The 21,963-nt window shown below is 37.6% G+C and overlaps 2 protein-coding genes across 5 annotated transcripts; one reads left to right on the forward strand and one right to left on the reverse strand.

Annotated features, from left to right (window-relative positions):
* Positions 1 to 72: 72 nt before the first annotated feature.
* On the forward strand, positions 73 to 5,344 carry LOC306882033 (leucine-rich repeat, immunoglobulin-like domain and transmembrane domain-containing protein 2). Its single transcript, XM_079436465.1, has 3 exons — positions 73 to 259; positions 834 to 1,609; positions 2,522 to 5,344. The coding sequence occupies exons 1-3, from the start codon at positions 153 to 155 to the stop codon at positions 3,322 to 3,324; spliced, it is 1,686 nt and encodes a 561-aa protein (XP_079292591.1). The 5' UTR covers positions 73 to 152; the 3' UTR covers positions 3,325 to 5,344.
* A 27-nt stretch (positions 5,345 to 5,371) lies between these two features.
* On the reverse strand, positions 5,372 to 19,189 carry LOC306882032 (cadherin-related family member 1a). Of its 4 annotated transcripts, none has more exons than XM_079436461.1 (17): positions 19,029 to 19,175; positions 18,428 to 18,523; positions 17,939 to 18,084; positions 17,816 to 17,866; positions 17,641 to 17,730; positions 17,376 to 17,462; positions 17,159 to 17,278; positions 16,858 to 17,001; positions 16,194 to 16,272; positions 15,962 to 16,062; positions 15,494 to 15,697; positions 14,795 to 14,947; positions 14,464 to 14,628; positions 13,115 to 13,182; positions 8,127 to 8,355; positions 7,789 to 8,043; positions 5,372 to 6,717 (listed from the first exon to the last, which is right to left on the reverse strand). In XM_079436461.1, exons 1-17 carry the CDS (start codon positions 19,087 to 19,089, stop codon positions 6,169 to 6,171), a joined length of 2,598 nt encoding a protein of 865 aa, XP_079292587.1. In that variant the 5' UTR covers positions 19,090 to 19,175; the 3' UTR covers positions 5,372 to 6,168. The 4 variants fall into 4 exon arrangements, with proteins under 4 accessions (XP_079292587.1, XP_079292588.1, XP_079292590.1 ...); XM_079436462.1 differs by having other exon boundaries at positions 5,373 to 6,717; positions 19,025 to 19,189; XM_079436464.1 differs by having other exon boundaries at positions 5,373 to 7,508; positions 19,025 to 19,189.
* Positions 19,190 to 21,963: the final 2,774 nt, after the last annotated feature.

The raw sequence follows: 21,963 nt of genomic DNA on the forward strand, positions 1-21,963 counted from the left end.
TTTTTAACAACAATAGTAGGTCAGACCTACAATTAAGTTCCAAATAGTCTCTCACAGGGTACGTCAAGGATTACTGATAATAGGCTTTGCTCAACTCTACCTGCAGTCATGTCGCGAGCAGACACGGAGTGGATGTAATGTTATAGGAGACTATGGATGCCTCAATTATATTTCGTTTGATTGTTTTCTTTATTTTATTAAGTCATATCAGCTCAGAGTGTTTTCCAGGATGCTCCTGTGGGACTGACCGTTATGGGAGGTTAGTTGCAGCTCCTTTCAGTGCACACAGTATTAACAGAGGTCAGCAGTGGCATTGAGCAAAGATGATTGTTGTTGTGTTGAGAACAGGGCTATCTATAGTATATATGTGCTATGGTCTGTAAATATGAATATTTGTATGATTAGAGGAACTTTTTTGCCCCTTTTGTTAAAGAAAGGAATTTTAAAAATGGGTTTATGTATATATATATATATACATACAAGGACAGCAATTCTAATAAATAAATACAATAAAAAAAAAAAGTTTAAATAAAAAAATAAATAAATAAATAAATGAATAATATATATATATATATATATATATATATATATATATATATATATATATATTATTTTAACTTTTTTTTATTGTATTTATTTATTTATTAGAATTGCTGTCCTTGATAGTACTGCCATTACTGTCATGCCAAGTAATTTTCCAGAGAAAGGGAATACCTCTGCTAGACAGCTTGAATTCAGAAACATTTTTATATTATATTTAATAAATACAAAGTTACAGGTTATCCAACCTTTAAAAAAAATTGCAATTGAAAGTATGGAATGTTTTTTTCTAGGTCACTCACATGTATGGAAGCGCCATTATCCGGCATTCCTGAGGACATACAGGAAGATTTAACTAAAATCCGAATAGAGAAATCACTGCTAAGTGAGCTACCAAAGGCAGCGTTTTCGCATGTTAAGTTACTAAAGCATCTCTGGCTGAACTTCAATGACATCGCCATCATAAATATCAAAAGTCTGGAAGGTTTGGGGAACTTGACGGAGCTCCGGTTGCAGGGCAACAAACTGCGTTCAGTACCATGGACAGCGTTTGAGGAAACCCCCAACCTCAAGATCCTGGACCTGAAACACAACCGCATCGACGCCCTCCCTGAACACGCGCTAAAGTTTCTACCAGGCCTGACCTACTTAGATCTGTCCTCTAATCAACTCTCAGTCATTTCTAAAGACGTCTTCCTGAACTGGCCTCTCTATCACACAGAAAACAAGCACGAGCGACCTACAGCGTCCAACGTCGTTCTGGCGCTTCACGACAACCCATGGCTGTGCGACTGTCGCCTTGGAGGCTTCATTGAGTTCATCAAATCGCTGAGTCCACCGTTCATTCTAATGAACTCATATTTGACATGCTCTAGTCCCGAATTCAAGGCAGGGAAATTTTTCCACGAGGTCGATCTAAAGACGTGTGTGAAGCCTGAGGTCAGCGCCCCAGACACCAACATCACGGCGCCTTTAGGAGGGAACATCACGCTAACATGCTTTGCCACGGCCAGACCTGAACCTGCTGTTCGGTGGATATATGGTCTTAAGATACTAAGAGGATTTCGTGGTAAGAGATATTCCCGTAAATCATGTTTAGATACGTTTATCTTTACTTAATTGGATATCTTTATTTAAAAATTAGGTGCTTAACTCTCAATTAGTGCACACAGATATTATTACAGCCTACTTGCAAAAAGTGTAAAAACACCATTTTGTAAATGGTTACAAAATTACATATCTTTAAACCTCATCTTCTAACACAATTCAGTTTATATAAAATATAAGCATATTCATATTCTTTTAAGTTCCTAAAAATTACTCAAAAGCAGTAGCGGCTCCTGACCATAAATTTAGGTGGGGCAGATTATTTTGAAAATTTTATATTCTACTCTCTGAACACAACATTTTGAGATGGTCCTCACTGCAGAACACAAGATCCAACTCCTCCCACCTTACATATACCTTAACCTACCCGTCTCCACCCCCTGATCCCTAAACCCACCCATCTCCACCCCTAAACCTACACTGTAAAAAGTGATAAGTTGACTTAACTCAAAAAAATTGAGGAAACCCGTTGCCTTAAAATGATCAAGTAAATAATAATAATAATAAAATAAGCTAAGTGAATTGTCAGGTTCACTTAACTTATTTTTTTAAATTATTATTTACTTGATTATAGGCTACTGCTTACTTTACGACTTAAAATAGTATAGAAAATCCAAAACATATTTGTTGCAGAATGCTGAACACATTTACAATTTATTATTGATTCAGTTTATATAGAGGTCTATGTTTTGGATGAATATTTTGGTGCCCAAATAGACAAGCCGCGCTTAATATATTAATATCATAAATAATAATACTCAAATACATTATTTTTTTTATAAATTATTAATATATTTTGTATAGATTTCTTTATAATTTTTGTTGGTGTTGTTAAACTGTCCTTAGTTTCAAAAACTGTTTATTGTGTGTTCAGAGATTCAGAGCCGTGTGGATGAGGACACTATCAAGTCTCAGCTGATCATTCCTTCACTCCATCTAGCCGATCGAGGGCTCTACACCTGCACTGCCAACAACTTTATTGGCAATTCCTCCATCAGTGTCTTACTGGATGTGAAATCTCTGGAAGGCTCGGTGTCTCATTCCTCAGGCTTCCCTGCTGCCATCGCTGAGGAAAATGTTTACATCGATATCCGTATTGCCAAGCAGACAGTCTATGGCATCACAATCGAGTGGCATGCTGTTATAGACAATCCAGCTGAAACCTGGTTCACTATCCATTTTGGCCGATATGACACACTCAAGAAGGAGCAGATATATATTGGGCCAGGTATCAACACATACTCTGTCACAGACCTGCTACCAGCCACTAAATATGAAATCTGTGTTACTCTAAAAAACCAGGCTCCTCGGAATGACCAGTGCATTGTATTTGTGACAGGCAGTGATTTCAATGAGATGGAACAGAGAGAGAAGCTCATTCATATTGTCATCATTGTACTTGCCATGGTGCTTGCTGTGCCCGCGGGAATGTACGCCTGCACCACCGATGCCAAGTTCAACTGCTTTGAGCGTTGCACGGAGATGTGGAGAAACAGGAGACATTCGGAAAGCTCTCACACATCTGATGAGAGACATGGCACATTTGACAGTCTCCAAGCTGCCAGTGATGAAGGCCTCTGCAAGGAGTCCAGCAAAGAGCGGAAAGCCAGACGAAGGTCTGCTGAGAAGATACAGAAACCAAAGAATGACCGAAGACCAACAGCTGAGCTTTACTGACACCACACACTCAAAGATAGCTATAGACTCATTAATACCCATGAAAGGATTCAGGCAAGCCTCCATTTTAATTACATTGCGACATTTATCCAGCTTTGATAAATCCGAGATCAGAGTAAAGTTAATATGCTTATTATGGATGCCACAATCTTCAGAAGAGAGTCTCAACTGGTCATGAACTCATGGATCAGCTGCTGCTGGACAGGATTTTCCAGACAAACATAAAATCCACAGAATCTCTAGTACAACTATAATCAGAAGAGAAATGCATTTTGACAACTTGTGACAATTAGTAGTGCTCAAAACATAGAAAACATTCATAATACAACTACTGTAAAGAAAATTTATTTTTTATCAGTTGTTTATCATATGTGTTTAATGATATTTTTATCTAAATTATTATTTTAGGTTGAGGTGCACTTATATGATTAAGTACATCGGCATGTTTTATGTAACAGATTTATTTTAATGCACATGATACAAACACAGGAGTACAAAAGAAGATTAGGATTTTTTTTATGCCAGTTCCATATCATGTCAATCCAACAGTGGGCCCAATACTTATCTTTTAAAATAGACATAGGCGTCAGCAAGCAAACACTTTGACAAACAAATGAAAATGTGAATACACTGACCCAGGAACTGAAACTGACTTTAATTTGAACACAACTGTTTTCTGTTTTGTAAAATAAATGTTATAAATATTGTTTTATAATACATTTTTTTCTCCTAAAGTATTATAATTTGTTTCTTTAAAAAAATGAGTGATAGGTGCAATATTTGACTGTCAGTAAACATATAAAAGTATATTTCTGAACTTGTGGTTCTGTAGTTGGTTTTTAGATATGTATATAAATGTATATCACACATAAATAATGTGACAGATTGTATACGGTGCAATTGAAGGCTTTAAATTTCATTCAAGAGATTTGTGAAGATGCATGAAATAACTATCATGCTGAAGGTTTAGTGCTGCTGAAGTGTGCCATTCTGCACCAATCCAGGCTTGTTGACAGTTATGCGGTTTTTTCCATTGTGGTGCTGCTAAACCAGGATTAAAACATACAGTACGTGACCAATCACGACCAGTCATTAGACTCGCTACGTCACTAAAGCAGAGCACAGTTCTCTACACACAGTATACATATAGAAACGGTATACTTATGCTCTGAAATCTGTGTGGAACTTTTTGTAAATGATTCTATTGGATAAGCTTTGGGCTCTGGAAGAGTGCTTAAAGAAAACAGATCTTTGTTATGTATTTCAGTGTTAAACTTTGAGTGTTCAGACTTTACATCACTTTACAGGTCTCTGTGACCTTAACCAGAGGGCTCCAAAATCAACTAGTCAAAATGTACGCATCTTGGTTTGAATGTTCTGTTTTTCTTTTATCCTAGTCCATCAGCGCAGTTTGCAAGTTTGTAATCCTCTCTAAAAAAAAAACGTAATCCTACTGGCTTCCTACAGGGTATAATTCCATGTCATTTGTGCTTTTACCCCTAGTGCTGCTTTTACTATCTGAAAACAGACTTTCCTCATCACAGCAGTTTTTTCTCATGTGCTTTAAAGAAGAAAGAGTCATAAACATTTGCAACGATGAATAGCACACACGTAAAAAAAAAAACAAAGTGCATGTGTGTCTTTAAATGTATAAACACATGTTTAGAGATTTAGGAAAGCCAGAGAAAGACAACTCATAATTTGACTTCTACATATTAAATTCACCAAATCTGAAAATGTTAAGCCCCAAAAGAACAAGCACGTGCTAAAATAGCCAAATCACAGCTGCACATGGTAAGTTTCTGAAATATTTGAGTCACATTACTCATTAAAAAAAAAAAAAAAAGGATGCAAAATAACATCTGGGTTTTAAAATCTGTTTTAAATGCGGCATTAAAGTAAAATATAATTGTTCTCAATCCTATATTACACTGAAGAAAATGCAACAGACACAAAGCTGTAAGATGATATTCAAAGCAGTTTCATATCACAGGTCCTCCTTAAAAATGTGCTATTCTACAAATAAATACAAATTAAACAATACATTTGAATTAAATATCAATTTATTTACAAAAGGTTGAATATAAACAGATCACTTCAACAATTATTTGACATTTAATTCTGAACTGCATGAACACTGACAAGGTAAATTAAATTGATGAAAAATTGCACAAATTGATAACATAACTGGTTTTCCTCACTGAAGGACAGGAAGATAACTATTTACTCAAATCATTATATAATATTGCGACTGTTTGTGATTTTCAGGGGTCCATCAGTCAAAATCATTTATCAAATAAACCAGCAAATTAATGTTCAGAATTTGCATTGTAAGTGTTTGTTCAAGGTCCAAAAGATATTATGAGACCCAGAATGCATTTATTTACTGGCCTCAGCGACACTATTGTATTTTTGAAAAACTTTTAAAAAACCATATAGTAAGTACTACATGATTTTGAAGAATGAAGACTCGCAGTCCTTGCCACTTATCCACAGTTCAAGAAACCCCCCCCCCCCCCCCAAAAAAAACCCCCATCATAAATAGAGTAAACATGAACCAATTTTTTTCCATCCAGAAGAGGGCAGTACACAGAGTCCTAGCATTAGCAGTGTGTTAGTCTTGGCTAGTGACACTTTCCCTCATTTCCACTAGGTTCAACCTGCAAATCCCAGCTAAACTCTTCACGCATTAGAAAAGAAGCTTCCAGAGCTGGCCTGCTGTTATCTTGTCCTTGCTCAAATCTTGCCTGAAATCTTCTTCAGTCAGAAGAAACATGACATAGAATTGGCAGAGGGACACGTCTTCTCTCCACTGAACACTGTTATTTATATACATGCATTTCATCAGTATCGGTTTGCCATGTTTATCTGCTCCAGTCTAAGTTTGAGTTCAGAAACCAGTGCTGTGTTGACAGGATTGTCTTTACTCCTATGAGATCTTTTCTTTGTCTTGGAGGCCACTGAGGCAGAAACTGTAGGTACCGTCCACTCCCGGTCACCGTGTCTATAGTGACTTGGCAACGGCGGGGGCATGAAGGGGGCGTTAGGAGGCGACGGAGGGGCTCGATGAGAACATCCTTTGACGTTATTGTTGCAGTTGATATTGTCTGCTGTAGGGATCTCCAGATCCTCATTTCTAAACTTACCTCCACAACGTTCCTCTCTGAACGGTTGCTGAAAGTCGTCTTGTCTCCGGGGTTTACGCTTTCTTCGTATGATACGACGGGAGGGTAGGATCTTGTTGGACTTGACATTTCTCACGTATATAACAGTAGAGATGAAGACGGTCACAAAAACCATGATTATAATGACACCACTGACCAAGCCTAGGAATTGCATGGGATTTTCCCTACTTTTCAATAAAAAGGACGTCAAAGGTCCCTTGTGTTGAGTCTGTAAAAGAGCACAAAGAGAAATCAAGTCCATAGGACTCAAGGATGATGTACTATAGGTTTCTCGCTGTTTGGTCAGAGACACATGGTAAAAGTGAGGCAAATAAACATCTTAACTCCCAGAGAGGCCAACAGCAGTCAACACAGCATACTTGCATCACATGTATGTAGAGTCAGTATACTGTATGGGTTAGAAAACACTGCATGGCATCTCAAAAGCTGAGAACAGATTGATAATTGATTCGTTGGATACTAATTTGGCGATTTATAAGTTCTGTTAAAGACTAAATGGATTTGAATGTTAAAACAGAGTCTGGTTGCACAGTAAGACAAGATCAGAAGAGTTGAATGAGGCACCCAGAATTATGACCATGCAGCCTCATTTTTATCATCTCAAAAATATCTACTGTATGATGTAGACTAAACGGATAAATGGGCTATTGTTTGGAGTCACATAAGAGCAAAATAATAGTTGTTAACTGTGCTTGTGTACTCTTTTACAGACTTTTTACTTGCCTTTAACAGTAAAATCATGTAAGGATGGAACAAAAAAAGAAGAATGCTAAGTATTGGTGACGGTGTCAAAGTGGCTGATGGTCAGGGCCTCCTAATAATCTTTCTGATCTTGCCCCTTGGCTGGACCCGGGACTTTTTCACAGATTTCCAGAAAATTATGGTGGATATGAAAATGGTCAGACAGATGGCGAGTACTACAGTGCTCAAACAAATACGGAAAACAGTCCAGGGCCGAGTTCTCAGACTCAAGAAGTATGAAATCATTCTGGATTTGATCTGTAAAGCACAGAATAACAGAAAACTTATACTAGATTTGATATGAGGTTTGCTTACAATACAGCATGATTCAGTTGTATTTTTCTTCTATGCATTTAAGAGATTTATTTATATTCTGATAGCTTTTCGTGTGCAATTACGTGACTGTGAAAATGCATAAATGAAAAGGCCTCTTGAGTTGTTTTGAAAAGCAACCATATGTTCTTATATGCAATAAATACTTTCATATTTTAAATTAATAGAATTCTCAGAAAAAAATCATTAATAAAGACCCACTTACCGCTTCTGTGATGTCAATCTTTACCACCGTGGTGGTGCTGAAAGATGGTGAACCTCTGTCTTTGGCCTGAACAACCACAGACCAGGTACAGTCTTTGTGATTGCTGATATTCTGGACTATGTCCATGGACTTGATGTACGACTTCAGCTTTATTTCTCCTGTGTCTGCATCAATGTCAAATATGTTATCTGGGTCAGACTTCATGATGGAGTATTCAATTATATTATTGGGCTCTTCTGCGTCTTCATCAATCGCCTACAAATAATCAAACACAGTCAACTGACAAGTGTTCTATTAGAAGAACAAACAGAAGATACAATACAACAAATATAGCTAACCTCTATTTTCACTGGTGCACCAATCACCATTGTCTTCTCTAGAGAGTTTTCATTGAATGCTGGTGAATGGTCATTGAGGTCCATAATGGTGACAAAGACTTCTGCAAGGCTGTATTTTCCGTCAGTGTCTTCGGCTTTCACATAAAAGTTATACTTGGATTTGACCTCAGCATCCAGACTGGCCCAGGGCTGAGTGTAGATGATTCCAGAATTAGGCTGAATGAAAAACCTGCGGAAAAATATAAAACAGGAAATGAGTTGAATGAATGAATGAATGAATGATGCATTTATATAGCGCTTTGTGTATTGCTGTACACCCAAAGCGCTTTACAATCATGTGGGGGGGTCTCTCCTCTACCACCACCAGTGTGCAGCATCCACTTGGATGATGCGACGGCAACCACACTATAACGGAGCCAGTACGTTCACCACACACCAGCTACAGGTGGAGAGGAGAGAGAGTCATTGAGTCAATCAAGTGGATGGGGATTATTAGGAGGCCATGATAGACAAGGGCCAGTAGAGGGAATTTGGCCAGGACACCGGGGTTACACCCCTACTCTTTACGAGAAGTGCCATGGGATTTTTGATGACCACAGAGAGTCAGGACCTCGGTTTAATGTCTCATCCGAAAGACGGTGCTTTTTGACAGTATAGTGTCCCCGTCACTATACTGGGGCGTTAGGACCCACACAGACCACAGGGTGAGCACCCCCTGCTGGCCTCACTAACACCTCTTCCAACAGCAACCAAGTTTTCACCGGAGGTCTCTCATCCAGGTACTGACCAGGCTCAACCCTGCTTAGCTTCAGTGGGCAACCGGTCTTGGGCAGCAGGGTGATATGGCTGTGGCTATGAGTTCTATAGGGAAAACCGGGATTACACAGAGCTTGTTGTTCAGGGAGATGTTAACATGATTTAAAGCTTTCAGAACACAATATAAATGAGTCACTGGTACTCTATCTATTTGAAAACTGTTATTTATACTTATTGTCAACAGGATGAAATTGTCTATACACTACTGTTCAAAAGTTTATGGTTGGTATGTGTTTGAAAGGCTGAATTTATTTGATCAAAAAGTACAGTAAAAACTACTGGTGTGAAACATTATATAATTTTAAACAGCTCTTTCCTATAAACATATTTTAAAATGTAATTTATTCTTGAGATCAGCGTCTATTACTTCAGTCTTCAGCATCACACAATCCTTCAGAAATCATTCTAATATGCTGATTTGGTGCTCAAGAGACATTTCTTATTATCAGTGTTGTAAAAAACTGCATTTATTTGGAATAAAAATCTTTTGTTAACAATGTGAAACGCTTAATAAATTTCATGCAACCTTGCTAAATAAAATCATCAATGCCCTCTGTGAGTGAGTGAATGAATGAGTGAAAGAGTGATGGAGTGAATGAATGAATTAGTGAAAGAGTGAGTGAATGAATGAATGAATGAATGAGAGAGTGAATGAGCGAAAGAGTGAGTGAGTGAATGAGTGAGAGTGAATGAGTGAAAGAATGAATGAGTGAGTGAAAGAGTGAATGAGAGAGTCAATGAGTGAGTGAGTGAAAGAGTGAGAGAAAGAGAGAGGAGAGGAATTCCGTGAGAGCAGCAGCAAGAAAATGAGCTCCTGATTGTTTTATCCTTAAATGTTGTTTTAAGATAAGACAGACATTCAGTTTTGATGAATTGAAGAGTAGAAAGACTTCCTACAACCAATATTACTTGAGAGAAGATTTTAAATTAACCAAGAAAAACAGGAAGAGGACAGCTAGCTGAGAGTGGCCCAAAAGGTCATACAACTGCCTCTAAAGAAAAGAAAAGAAAGAGAAGAAAGAAAACTGAGTACAGTGAGTACAGATATACAGAGGTCTGCAGTCAACTACCTTTATTTTGGATTTAGCCAAAGTATGAAACAATTCGACTACCCCCGGGCCAACCCTAACTGAATCAGAAATCAAATGTCTCCTCTTTGCAGATGATTTAGTCATTCTGTTAAAAACAGAGGGACTACAACAGCTCCTCGACATCATAGAGACATTGAGTCAAACATGGGCTCTTAAAATGAATAAAAAAAATCAAAATAATGATTTTTCAAAAGAGACCCAGGTGTAAGGAAAATAAATACACTTTCAGAGCAGGAAACCAGGTCCTCCAACACACCCATGAATACACCTATCTGGGACTAAAAATCAGATCAACAGGAAACTTCTAGAAAACATCTTAAAAGTTAACAGAGCAACCACAAACAACTCGTGCAGAGCTGAATTAGGACAATATCCACTATTAATTAATATTCAAAAGAGAGCTGTGAAATTCCACCAGCACCTGAAATACAGTGATCCGAGCTCTTACCAGGCTGAAGCCCTGCAGTGGCAGGAGCAGAACCTGCAGAAGAGTGCACTTTTACAGCTGGTACTCACACTACACCCAAACCAGCACAGCACAATCAGGCCCAACCAAATCACACAATTACAAAAACAAAACTACATCGCCTATTGGAAAGATGCCACTAAAATACAAAAGAAGATGGAGCAGTATTTACACCTGAAAAGAGACTACAAACCAGTAGAATACCTGAGCTGTGTAAAAGATCACAAATTAAGAAAGACACCAACGAAGTACAGACTGAGTGATCACTTTCTGGCTATAGAGAGAGGATGGCACAGACAAAGATGGCAGCCACGAGAACAGAGACTGTGTTCACTGTGCTCGCAGAAAGAGCTGGAAACAGAGGAACATTTCTTACTGCACTGTGATTACTATCAAAACATTAGAGCACCAAATTCCAACAAATTAAACCAAATTTTATGGCATTACCAAATGCAGAAATGCATTGAGTGAGTGAGTGAGTGAGTGAGTGAGTGAGTGAGTGAATGAATGAATGAGTGAGTGAATGAGTGAGTGGGTGAATGAGTGAGTGGGTGAATGAGTGAGTGGGTGAATGGGCGAGTGAGTGAATGGGCGAGTGAGTGAATGGGCGAGTGAGTGAATGGGCGAGTGAGTGAATGGGCGAGTGAGTGAATGGGCGAGTGAGTGAATGAGTGAGTGAGTGAATGAGTGAGTGAGTGAGTGAGTGAGTGGGTGAGTGAATGAGAAGGTGAGTGAGTGAGTGAATGGGTGAGTGAGTGAATGGGCGAGTGAGAGAATGGGCGAGTGAGTGAGTGAGTGAGTGAATGAGTGAGTGAGTGGGTGAGTGAATGAGTAGGTGAGTGAGTGAGTGAATGGGCGAGTGAGTGAATGGGCGAGTGAGTGAGTGAGTGAGTGAGTGAGTGAATGGGTGAGTGAGTGAGTAGGTGGGTGAGAGAGTGAGTGAGTGGGTGGGTGAGTGAATGAGTGAGTGAGTGAGTGAGTGAGTGAGTGGGTGGGTGAGAGAGTGAGTGAGTGGGTGGGTGAGTGAATGAGTGAGTGAGTGAGTGAGTGAGTGAGTGAGTGAGTGAATTAGTGAGTGGGTGAAACTGACCATTTTCCAGTCCATGTTGAGCGCATCCACACTTTGCTCTGCCATCCTTATTCGGTACAGCCCGCTCCGAGGACCGTTATGCAAATGCTGCGCACACAGACCTTGCGAATAAAATGCATGACGCAGAAAGCTGGTCCATGCGTGCAGCGTGTGCATAATAGTCCTGAGTGGTCAATAAGTAAAGGCAGATATGCTGTTCTGAAAGGAGTCGGGAAGGGGATATTTTTAGACCGCCCGCTCCCGTTCAAATTATACCAGAGTTACCGCAACGCAAGAAATCTGGTCGGGTCTCGCAGTAGACCTCTACCCCAAACAATAGTGTATGCTCTGTTTCACCAGCCCAACACAGCAATGATGGCAACTAATATTATCTTAGACGAAAGTAGCTTGGACTATCTGTTTGTCAAAACAATGAAAGATGGAGGAGTTTTTGGAAAATCTGTCTTGTTACAGTTTTTTATTATTTTCATATTTAATTATTTTTGGTGCAGAAAAGATATGCTGCACCTTTAAGTGAGGCTGTTACATGAGCAGGAGAACAGTCTATTTCCTGCCCAAATCCCATTAGTGGATTAACCAAGAGGGGCCAGTTAACTCTTTGTTTGCGGTGCTTCAGAAATTCAGTTTTGTTGTTCTACTACTGATTTTTTAAAGATAAATGTTGGTGTCATTTGCTGAAGTATGCTGTTCATTAGATATTATATAAATACTGAAGATGACATAAAATATGTTGAAAGAAACTGTAATGAATAGAAGGCAGCATGCTGACAGTTTAGAGTTTTTGTCAGTTAAATAAAATGAAACAAGCTGGTATTAACAGACTGTGGTCTGTCGGGCAGAAACAAAACAGAAAAGATCCCATCCTCACTCAGCCTTTCCAATGAGAGAGTTAATACATTATTCAAGAGTGCAAGACATTAAATTCAAACAGCAGGACAAAGATTGAACATGCATGTTATGCCAGCAAACCATCAATTATACATTCATATGGTTTGAATTTATGTGTTTATGCTCTATAAAATAAGAAGAATGCTACTATCAGAGATCATGAATCTGTCTCTGGGTTTAGGAAGCTTGAGGTGGATTTATTAAATTAGGAGCCTAGAACAGCGGGAGGACTGAACCCTGTTCCAAGACGGCAAGGCTATTTCAACTATTTGTGCGGTGACTTTGGTATCTAATAAAAGAAAAGAAAATCGGATCCTCTTGGGTACAGCAAGTCCTTACAGCTAGTCTTACAACAACATGAAAAGTTATTGGAAGTTGAATTCTGTCTAGCTTTAGTATCTGTAGGCTGTGTGTGATGAATTGGGATGAGCTTACATCCCTCCTGTTCTCCCACTCACTAAATAGTCAGTGTTTTGGCATTAATGATGTTGCATAAGCGACTGTTTTTTCATGTGGCTTATTCCAGTCGACTGGCGTTGAATCAATAGGATTTCTACAGCACTCTAGCCTTTAAAAAGACCACACACACTCTGAAAACAAAAGGGAAATAAACATGCAATGAGGGCAGGGTACTCACAGGTCCGCTCCTGAGCCATAGATGGAGTATTTGACCACACCCCAAAGACCAGAATCAGGATCTGTGGCCTGAAAAGAGCACAAGGAGCAAACGTCATCCACTGGCATCTGTTCCCACACATAACTGTAAGGCCAACATCTACGTAACCGAACAGATGACATTTTGAGCCAAAAGGCAGAACATTAGGAGCGATGTGGGATTTGTTAATCAGACTACATCATTATTTGCCTTGTACTCATGGTTGAAGCATGTTCTTATGTCCAAGGTCAAAATCCGTCAGGTCATTTAACAGACTGTAGTCCGGAAAGAGGCTAACTCCCATGTGGCAAGTGCCTGCTTACACAGGGAGAGGGTTTATCTCAATAGAGTTCAATCTCTCTATCCACTGATGAAAGGTGGAGTGCCAGATGTCTAGACCCTGATATGACAGAGATGAGTTTAGCATCATACCTGCATATATATATATATATATATATATATATATATATATATATATATATATATTAGTATATACGAAGAGTTTATTTGCAAAAACAGATAACTTTCAAAATTCATGTTTTTTTATAATGTTATCATGTTTTTATAGTGTTTTATTGTGTTAGTTAGCTGTATTTTGTAGTAATTTTTTAACCTAATCAAAATAACCAGACTACAGTTTGATTGAGATTAATTGGAATCCACAATGAAATGATTTTTGAAAATTGTTAAAAACGGAGTTATCTGTTTTAGCAAATGAACTCTTCATATATTAGCAGTAGTACTGTCACATTTAATACATGTAATGAATCTTTTCTGAATAAATCTTTTGAACAGTAGTGCTTTTATCCATTAAGGCCTTCTATTGTTTTTAGATATTGCTTTTAGATTGTTTTTAGGCAATACAACTACATTCACTATAATGTATTTGTGCATATAAAATGTAAATAAAAAATAAGACATTTTAGCATGATCAGTATCATACTGTAGTTTTGTTGAACAAGACAAAAACTATTACCAATTTGTTCATTATTTTGACACAAAAAAGAGATGTGATGTTATTGCCACCTGAATGCTATAATAATATGACCACATCATTATATTTTTGTCTATTAAAGCTCAAATCTGGGGCTTTAGTGTTACACAACTGAATGAAAATGATAGCCATCTGGCAGCTTACTACTTAATAGACTGTTTAGCAAGCATTCACATACTGAGCATGATTTTGGATTCTGATCCAACCCCTCAAATGTTATATTTAGATTAATAATGCGTATAATGCGTCTTTTTTTCACAACAGAGAACAGTCTGGAGAGGATGACAACCATGTTAATCTTTTTGTGCTTATAATGTCTAGAGTGTTCTGTACTCACTGTCACAGACACAACACTGGATCCTCCGGGTGAATTTTCTGGAATCCGGGCGATGTAGAAATCAGAGGAGAATTTGGGAGCATTATCATTGGTGTCTAGCAGATGAATGATTATGTCTGCCGTGGCACTGAATCTCTCAGGGGTGTCAACCTCTACAGCGAGAAGCTGCAAACAATGAGTATAATATATTTCTGCAACTGGTAACATATCACTGAACACTGATTAATACTTCTATATTTATAATTGTGCTGGTTCTTAGGCCATTTGTGTCCTATTTGTGTCCCTATACATGATTAAGGAAATTATTTTGATTTAATTTAGGTAAACTTACCTTAAATGTCAGGAATTGTGATTTCTCAAAATCCATTGCAGCAGAATCCTCTACCAGGACAGTGACTTGGGCTTCATTCAGGACGGTTTGAGGGACCACTCGTAACATGCGGCCTGGGCCCACCAGTCTGAGGTGAAATTTTGCATTTGATCCCTGAAAACGTACAGCATAAACACAAAACTCTCATGCAGGGCTAATATAGAGAACTATTAAGAATACGGAGTTGGCATGAGTCAAAACTATTTTAAAGGAATGGCAAACAATAATGATCAGGATAATCATTTCGGCAGTTGTGCTCACCCATGTGATCTTATTGTGTGGAAGGAATTCTGCATTCCAATGTGACTAAATGCTGAATAACTAAAAATATTGCATAATATGACAAAAGCTTAAAAGAGATCAACTGCTTGTTTGGGTGCCATCCTGTCATTTACGTAACATAAATCACAATGTTTATTATAACTGAACCCTGCTCATGGAAGTAATGCAATAAACTAATGGCGCCTTGTTGATTTTTAAATAATGGTTGATCTGTACTACAAAATTACTGCAACTCAATTCAAGCTTTTATTAAATTATTTTAAAGAAAGGAACAGATAGACAGATTTTCTTTCTAATGTTTATAAATCTGCATGCACTTATTTTAGCTATGACAAGCCTGTAACCTACTGCTGAAAAGAAAAAAAAAATGCTACACACCTGGTCGGAGTCATTGACTGTAATTTTCAAGCCCCTCAGGAACTCTCCCTCTGGAGGATGTTCATACATAGTTAACTCAAACACGTTCTGTGGTCCATTTTCTCCAAAGAATGTGGGTGGATGGTTGTTCAGATCCACTACCCGAATGGTCACTGTGGTGACTGCAAAGTCCAAGCGTTTTACTTCTGGACTGACCTCTGAAGCCTGAAAAAGGAAGACATTGTTGATTATTTATAACTAATACTAAATTCATTTATACTAAACCAACAGTTTCAAAAATCCATGTTATATTAATTGGCTTGCCATACTCTTGTAATGAGGATGCACACGTTTTAGATAGCTACAGTAAATAGCATGGACAGAGATAGATTTTAGTAATTGGCTTATTCCTAAAACTAAAATTGGGGACAGCAATGTCTAGTGACCAAACATCTGATGCCAGATAAAAATAGAAGCTGAAGATTTTACCTTGACTTTAATGTTAAAGATTTCTCTCCTCAGGTCTGCTGGGTACACCTTCAGAGTGATACATCCACTGGTTTTATTGATGGCAAAAACCCCATCTGCTCCTGAATAAATTGATTGAGAATTTGTTGTTTTGACAAATGGTGTGGAGTTGAAACATCGTAATGAAATTCCTTTCCAGACATCAAAAGATGTGCACAACAAATGCATTTTCACATAATACAATAATACATACCAGATTCTATTGAATATATGATTGGATTTGGATTATCCATGTCTCCATCTTTGGCAAAAACTGTAAATATCTCAGATCCCTGTAGACAAAATTAGACCTTAAGGAGCAGTAAAGTTTGCATAGTTTGATTTTTGGTAAAAACCTGAATCTGAGAAAGCTTTGCATTTGTTCAAAAAGTGACAGGGTTACATTAGCAAATAGTTAAGAAGAAGATATTTAAATGTATTCTAGACAACATCTGTAATTTTTCTTGATATTTGGTAGGGGATAAGATATCCTGTCCTTACAGCATGTGTGCAATAGCTCAGTAGAGTCTTTTTCAGCTGATTTAAGCTGCATGCTGCTCAGACAGAATGAGACATCTGTGCTGCTGCACAAATATTTTAGCAGGTTCAAACTGTAAAGTGGACAACATCTACGTCTACGACATGTTTCTTAAGCACCAGATCAGCATATTAGAATGATTTCTGAAGACTGCAGTAATGGCTGCTTAAAATTCAGCAGATTAAATTACATTTTAAAATATACTAAACTAGATATTTTAATACACAATATTCCTGTTTTACTGTATTTGTAAATGACATACATTAACATTTATGTTTAAGCAGCAGATTGACTTCAATCATGTTAAATCATTCTGAAGTGTGTTACGATGGATGCTCACAGGCGAGGAGACCTCATACACATAACCAAAGTAAGGAGTCCCAACAAACACAGGGGGAGTGTCTTGAGTGTCAATCACATTTATTGTCAAAGAGGCAGACGATGACATCACTTGTTGCTTGCCCTTGTAAATGCCACCTCCATCCTGAAAACAAAAGTTAGTGTTATTTCCTATTTCATTAGGAGGCAAGAAATAATAATAGCCTAAGCATTAAAATGAAGATCAGTTGGAATTGTACGCTGGAAATGAATAACTATGCTTGAACCGGTAAAATAAGGAGAACAAAATCACGCAGTCTCACCTTTGCCACCACAGTGATGAAATGTGTGCGGGATTTCTCATAATCGAGGTTTTCACCTGGTTTTATCCGCAGCACGCCACTATGATGGTCAATGGCAAATTTTGGGCTCGGTTCACTGCTCTGGATTTAAGAACAAACAGAGATTCTAATGAAACTCTGCATAAGGGATGGAAAAGAAAGTTCAGATTTTATCTCTCAACTGGATGCCAGAAGTTACCTGGAGGAAGTAAGTGACTGATCCCCCTGAGCCGGTGTCTCTGTCCACTGCCTGCACTTTGTAGATGCTACTCCCAGATGTAGAGTTCTGTGCACACACACATTTAAAGTTTTCAAACAAGCCTGTTTATACATATCACATTCAAATCAAAACCATTTTTGATGGCCAGGTAGTTTCGAAAACATATTTAAATGGAACCTAAATGATGTAATAAAGTATAATTGAAAAAAAAAAAAAAAAAAAAAAAAACGAGACAATTCCTCACCTCTGGCACATCTACAATCGAAGGCATGCTCTGAAACTGTGGTCTCTCATCATTGGCATCCATGACAAAAACTGAAACCTTTTCAGCTACCTGACAACACACAAGGAGCATCAGAAAGATCTCTACAACACTCATAACATACAACGGATAAGACTCATAAATCAACAATGCTTACTTTATTAAGGCCATCTGAGATACTGACAAAGACTTCAATCTCATCTTGTGCCTGTGAAAATAAAAAGATGTAGCGTCACTGTATTCTCAGCACATTTAAAATGTTCCACGTTTTGAAATTTACCTCTCTGTCGAGTTCCTCTATTAGAGTTACTGTTCCAGATTTGGGATGAACACGGAAATATTCTTTGGATCCGGGTTGAAAGGTCATTCCATACTTTACTGGCTGGCCTTCTGGGTCAGTTCCATTAAGAACATATATCTGTGTTCCTGTAATTTACATTTGTAAGTAGTTATTTCTGTGCTTTTATAATTCACACCAGTCAAAACAACCTTTACAGCAGTGGTTCTCAATTAGGGCCTGGGGCCCCACAAGGGGACCTCAAGAAGATGTAAAATAATCTAAAATAACCTTTGAACTATTGCATGGTCATTGGGCCTTTGACAATACCAACAACCAAAGTCAAAGGGCAAAATCACCACCCTGCATCAAGCTCAAGACACATGGTCTTTGGAAACCAGCTGTCGCCATGTTAATACCGTTTACACCTAGCTAGAGTGACATCAACAGGTGATATTAATATAATCAGATGGTACAAAACTTTTACCATACCTTTTGGAGTATCCTCTGAGAGATTTAACAGTGCCATATTACCATTATTACTGTTAGGCCCATTGTCATAGAAACAGGGTGCGTAGTCAGTCTGTGCTGTAAACAACAACAAGATATCACAATAAAATATCACAATTAATAGTGTAACATAACCAGACTTATAAGTACAAGACATCATGTGCCTACAACAACTGTACCTATCACAATATTTGTCATTTTTCTGGCACAAGGCTGAACACACATGTCATAATGTAATAATACTAATGACGATCTCTGTCTACTCTGTCTAGGATTACAGGTGTTTTACGTCATAAATGCTTCAATATCTCCTGGTTTATCAAAGGTATTTCACTATATAAATTCATTTATAAAATTAATTTGTATCTAAATATAGATTTAGAATTAGTTTTCTTTCAGGGAAGTCTCTGTTTGCTCACCTCCTACTGTCAATCAGAAATAAAGGTGATGAAAATGAGACGGAAAGACCAAAGAAGGTGATTTCAAGATTATATACATTAATCAACAGTGTAACACAATCAAGTAAAGGAATGTTTATTCGCCTGAGCCACATCCGTATTCAAAGATGCTGATGAATACATACCAAAGCAGAAATGTGCTAGCAGAAGAACTGATGAAAACTGCATTTCCATATCATTCTTCATCCTAATAAAGCAAAGCAGTTACAGCAGGCCAGACAGCGCACTAGAGAAGAGAGCAACGGCAGTGTCCTTCTGAGAGTGTTTATTTCGGATTGAGGAGAGCTAAGGCAGGTGCTAAGAGCCTAATCCAATGACACGCCTTAACCCTTGAGCACATTTTAAGAAGCCCATCTTTGCAGCACGGCAACTAATGACCACTAGAGGGGTTCATGAGTAGCACACCTGACCTGATATGACAGGTTAGAGCAGGGGTAGGCGACGTCGGTCCTGGAGTGCCGCTGTCCTGTAGAGTTTAGCTCCAACCCTAATCAAACACACCTGAACAAGCTAATCAAGGTCTTCAGAATTACTAGGGCTACAGGCAGGTGAGGTTTTTTTCAGGGTTGGAGCTAAACTCTGCAGGACATCGGCACTCCAGGACCGACGTTGCCTACCCCTGGGTTAGAGACTCTTCTTAGTTATAGTGTTATTGAAATCCCACATTCAGAATACTGGAACTCTGTCACAAAGGAACAATCACCAATGAATACTGAAGAAATATAATGAAAATAGTCACCGAATTTTTACAGTAAAACTGAAATTTTCTTTTTGTGAATGAATGAATACATAAATAAATAAATAGCACATTTGTAAGCATTCATCAGACATTTTACAGGCCTTTTAGCGGATGAATCGTCTTAATCTCTTTGACAATCCAGTTTATGTTTCAGAGCGCACGTTCAGGTCACATTTAAAACAAAGTTATGTAATCTCATACTCATCAGCATTAGCAAATACCTCGATCTCACTCTTTCATGACCTTTATCATTAGAGCTTTTTAACATTAAATTATGCTCAGAGTAGAAGTTTAATGCTCAATAAAATCTTTTACAGTCGGGTTCTATAGTTTCTCCAGGTCAAGAGCTAATTTGGATTATTTAGTAGAAAGCATTAGAATGAAGAAAAATATTTATATGCATAAATTTAGCATTCAAAACTATAAATAAAAAATTATATCAAATAAATAAGGATGGATGAAAGTGTATTACTGACTTCAAAAACGTTAATAAAGTTTCAAAATCCAGTTGCCATATAGAATTAAAACTGTTTTCGTATTACTTTTTGCTCAGATGAGCAGCTGTGCGGATCAGAAAAGGAAACACCTGCCAATTTACCTTCATCTACATTTGTGAGTGTGGCTTTGCTTTCAGGTTTAATTTGTTTGGAGCAGGCAGATGGCAGGCAAGCAGATTAACCTACAATAATCCTTCATCATCGTGTAGTGCTCAGAGCCAGTCTACAGGGACACACAAACTAGAAGCGTCTCTGCATGTACGCCACAGAAAGCACTGGACTCTGGCAGATCTGGATATATCCATTACCTTATATGACTGTGAAAATGCTGCCTTGATAATGCTCATGATTAACAGAATTGTTTCAAAGCTCTTGCTTTTTCTATATAATGAAATAATAAAGAATTATGATCATTTTGATAAATAATATTTAAAAACATGAAACTGTTTGCATTTCTGTTTGGTTTTACAATCAGAGGAAACAAGAAAAGGAGGTCAAAAATCCAGTTTATCGTAGGATTAACCCTGGAAATTTCTTGTATATTGTTAGCAGTGTGGATTATATGGAAAAAATAGAAACTCTGAATGACACACAGATTTGCCATTTATGCAAAATCTTATCATCTTCTTAAATCTGTTTCTGACGTGACTATAAAAGGTCTTAGATATCGCTTTTATTGTGATTATCCTGGCATGGGCTAAAATGGGATATGAAAAAAAGTTTACAATGAAAAGAAACGTCAAATGATATTCTAGGTTTGTTACAGTGATTTTCAATTATAACAGCACTATTTCATACTAAATAAACAACAAATTCAAATCCATCATGTAAACATCTCAATATTTATAAAGTTTCAGAATTCATGTGTGATGTGCCTAAATTGGGACCATCAACTATTTGGACAAATTAACTAAAATTTAATAATTTAACTTAATTTAACTACTGAAATCCCAGTTTCAATATTAATGTGTAACTATTAAAATATATAAAGATCTGAAATCTTCAATCCACATGTTTGAATGTACTTCTTGGATTACAAATAAACTTTGGATTGGATGCAATGTCTGGGTCATAAACATATTAGGATAATTTTAATCTTTCAAACTTCAGTTCATCTGAAAATATATGATGCATTCTAGCTCAGAGTTTAAGCTTTTACATGGTTTTCCAACCCAATCATTTTTTATCGTCAAAATATTATTGGAGATGCCTAAAGAAACGTGGTTCTGTTTTTAAACTATAAATAAAATTAGAGACAAATAGCTATAACCTCAGTTTAAATAAGATAAGAACAGTACCTCAAACATGGCTTTGGCAGTGTTTTGATTACACCCAACAAGGCAGTAGCTATTAGTATAGCCTATATGCCACAACTGCAGTATAATTTGGCTATTCGACAACAAAAGCGACGGGAATGTGAATTTGATGTCAATATTTTATGTCACTGTAGTTTGTTAAAAATAGTAGATCGTTTCCATCACTGTAAGTCTCTGTTATGGTCAGTAACACTACATCACCGCCCCCACGTGGTTACAAAACGTTAACGCGGAACGTTTGGAGGCTCTCCCTCGTGGCACCGCTGGACCTATGCTTCAACAGTGTTTATTTTAGTGATCCCATAAGGGTCATTCGGTGCACTACAGCATCACATCAACGACACGAAATTTACACGAAAAAAAAAAATAGATAGTAGCCTGCCAATATCTATCTGGACAGCACACGTTACTACATTAAAACTAATTACTGATTGCAGCACTGTTTTATCTATATAAATAAATAAATAAACAGAAATACGCACTGTTTAAAAAAGATCCCATAATAATT

This window comes from Barbus barbus, assembly GCF_936440315.1.
Source record: "Barbus barbus genome assembly, chromosome: 16".
Classification (NCBI taxonomy): Eukaryota; Metazoa; Chordata; class Actinopteri; order Cypriniformes; family Cyprinidae; genus Barbus; species Barbus barbus.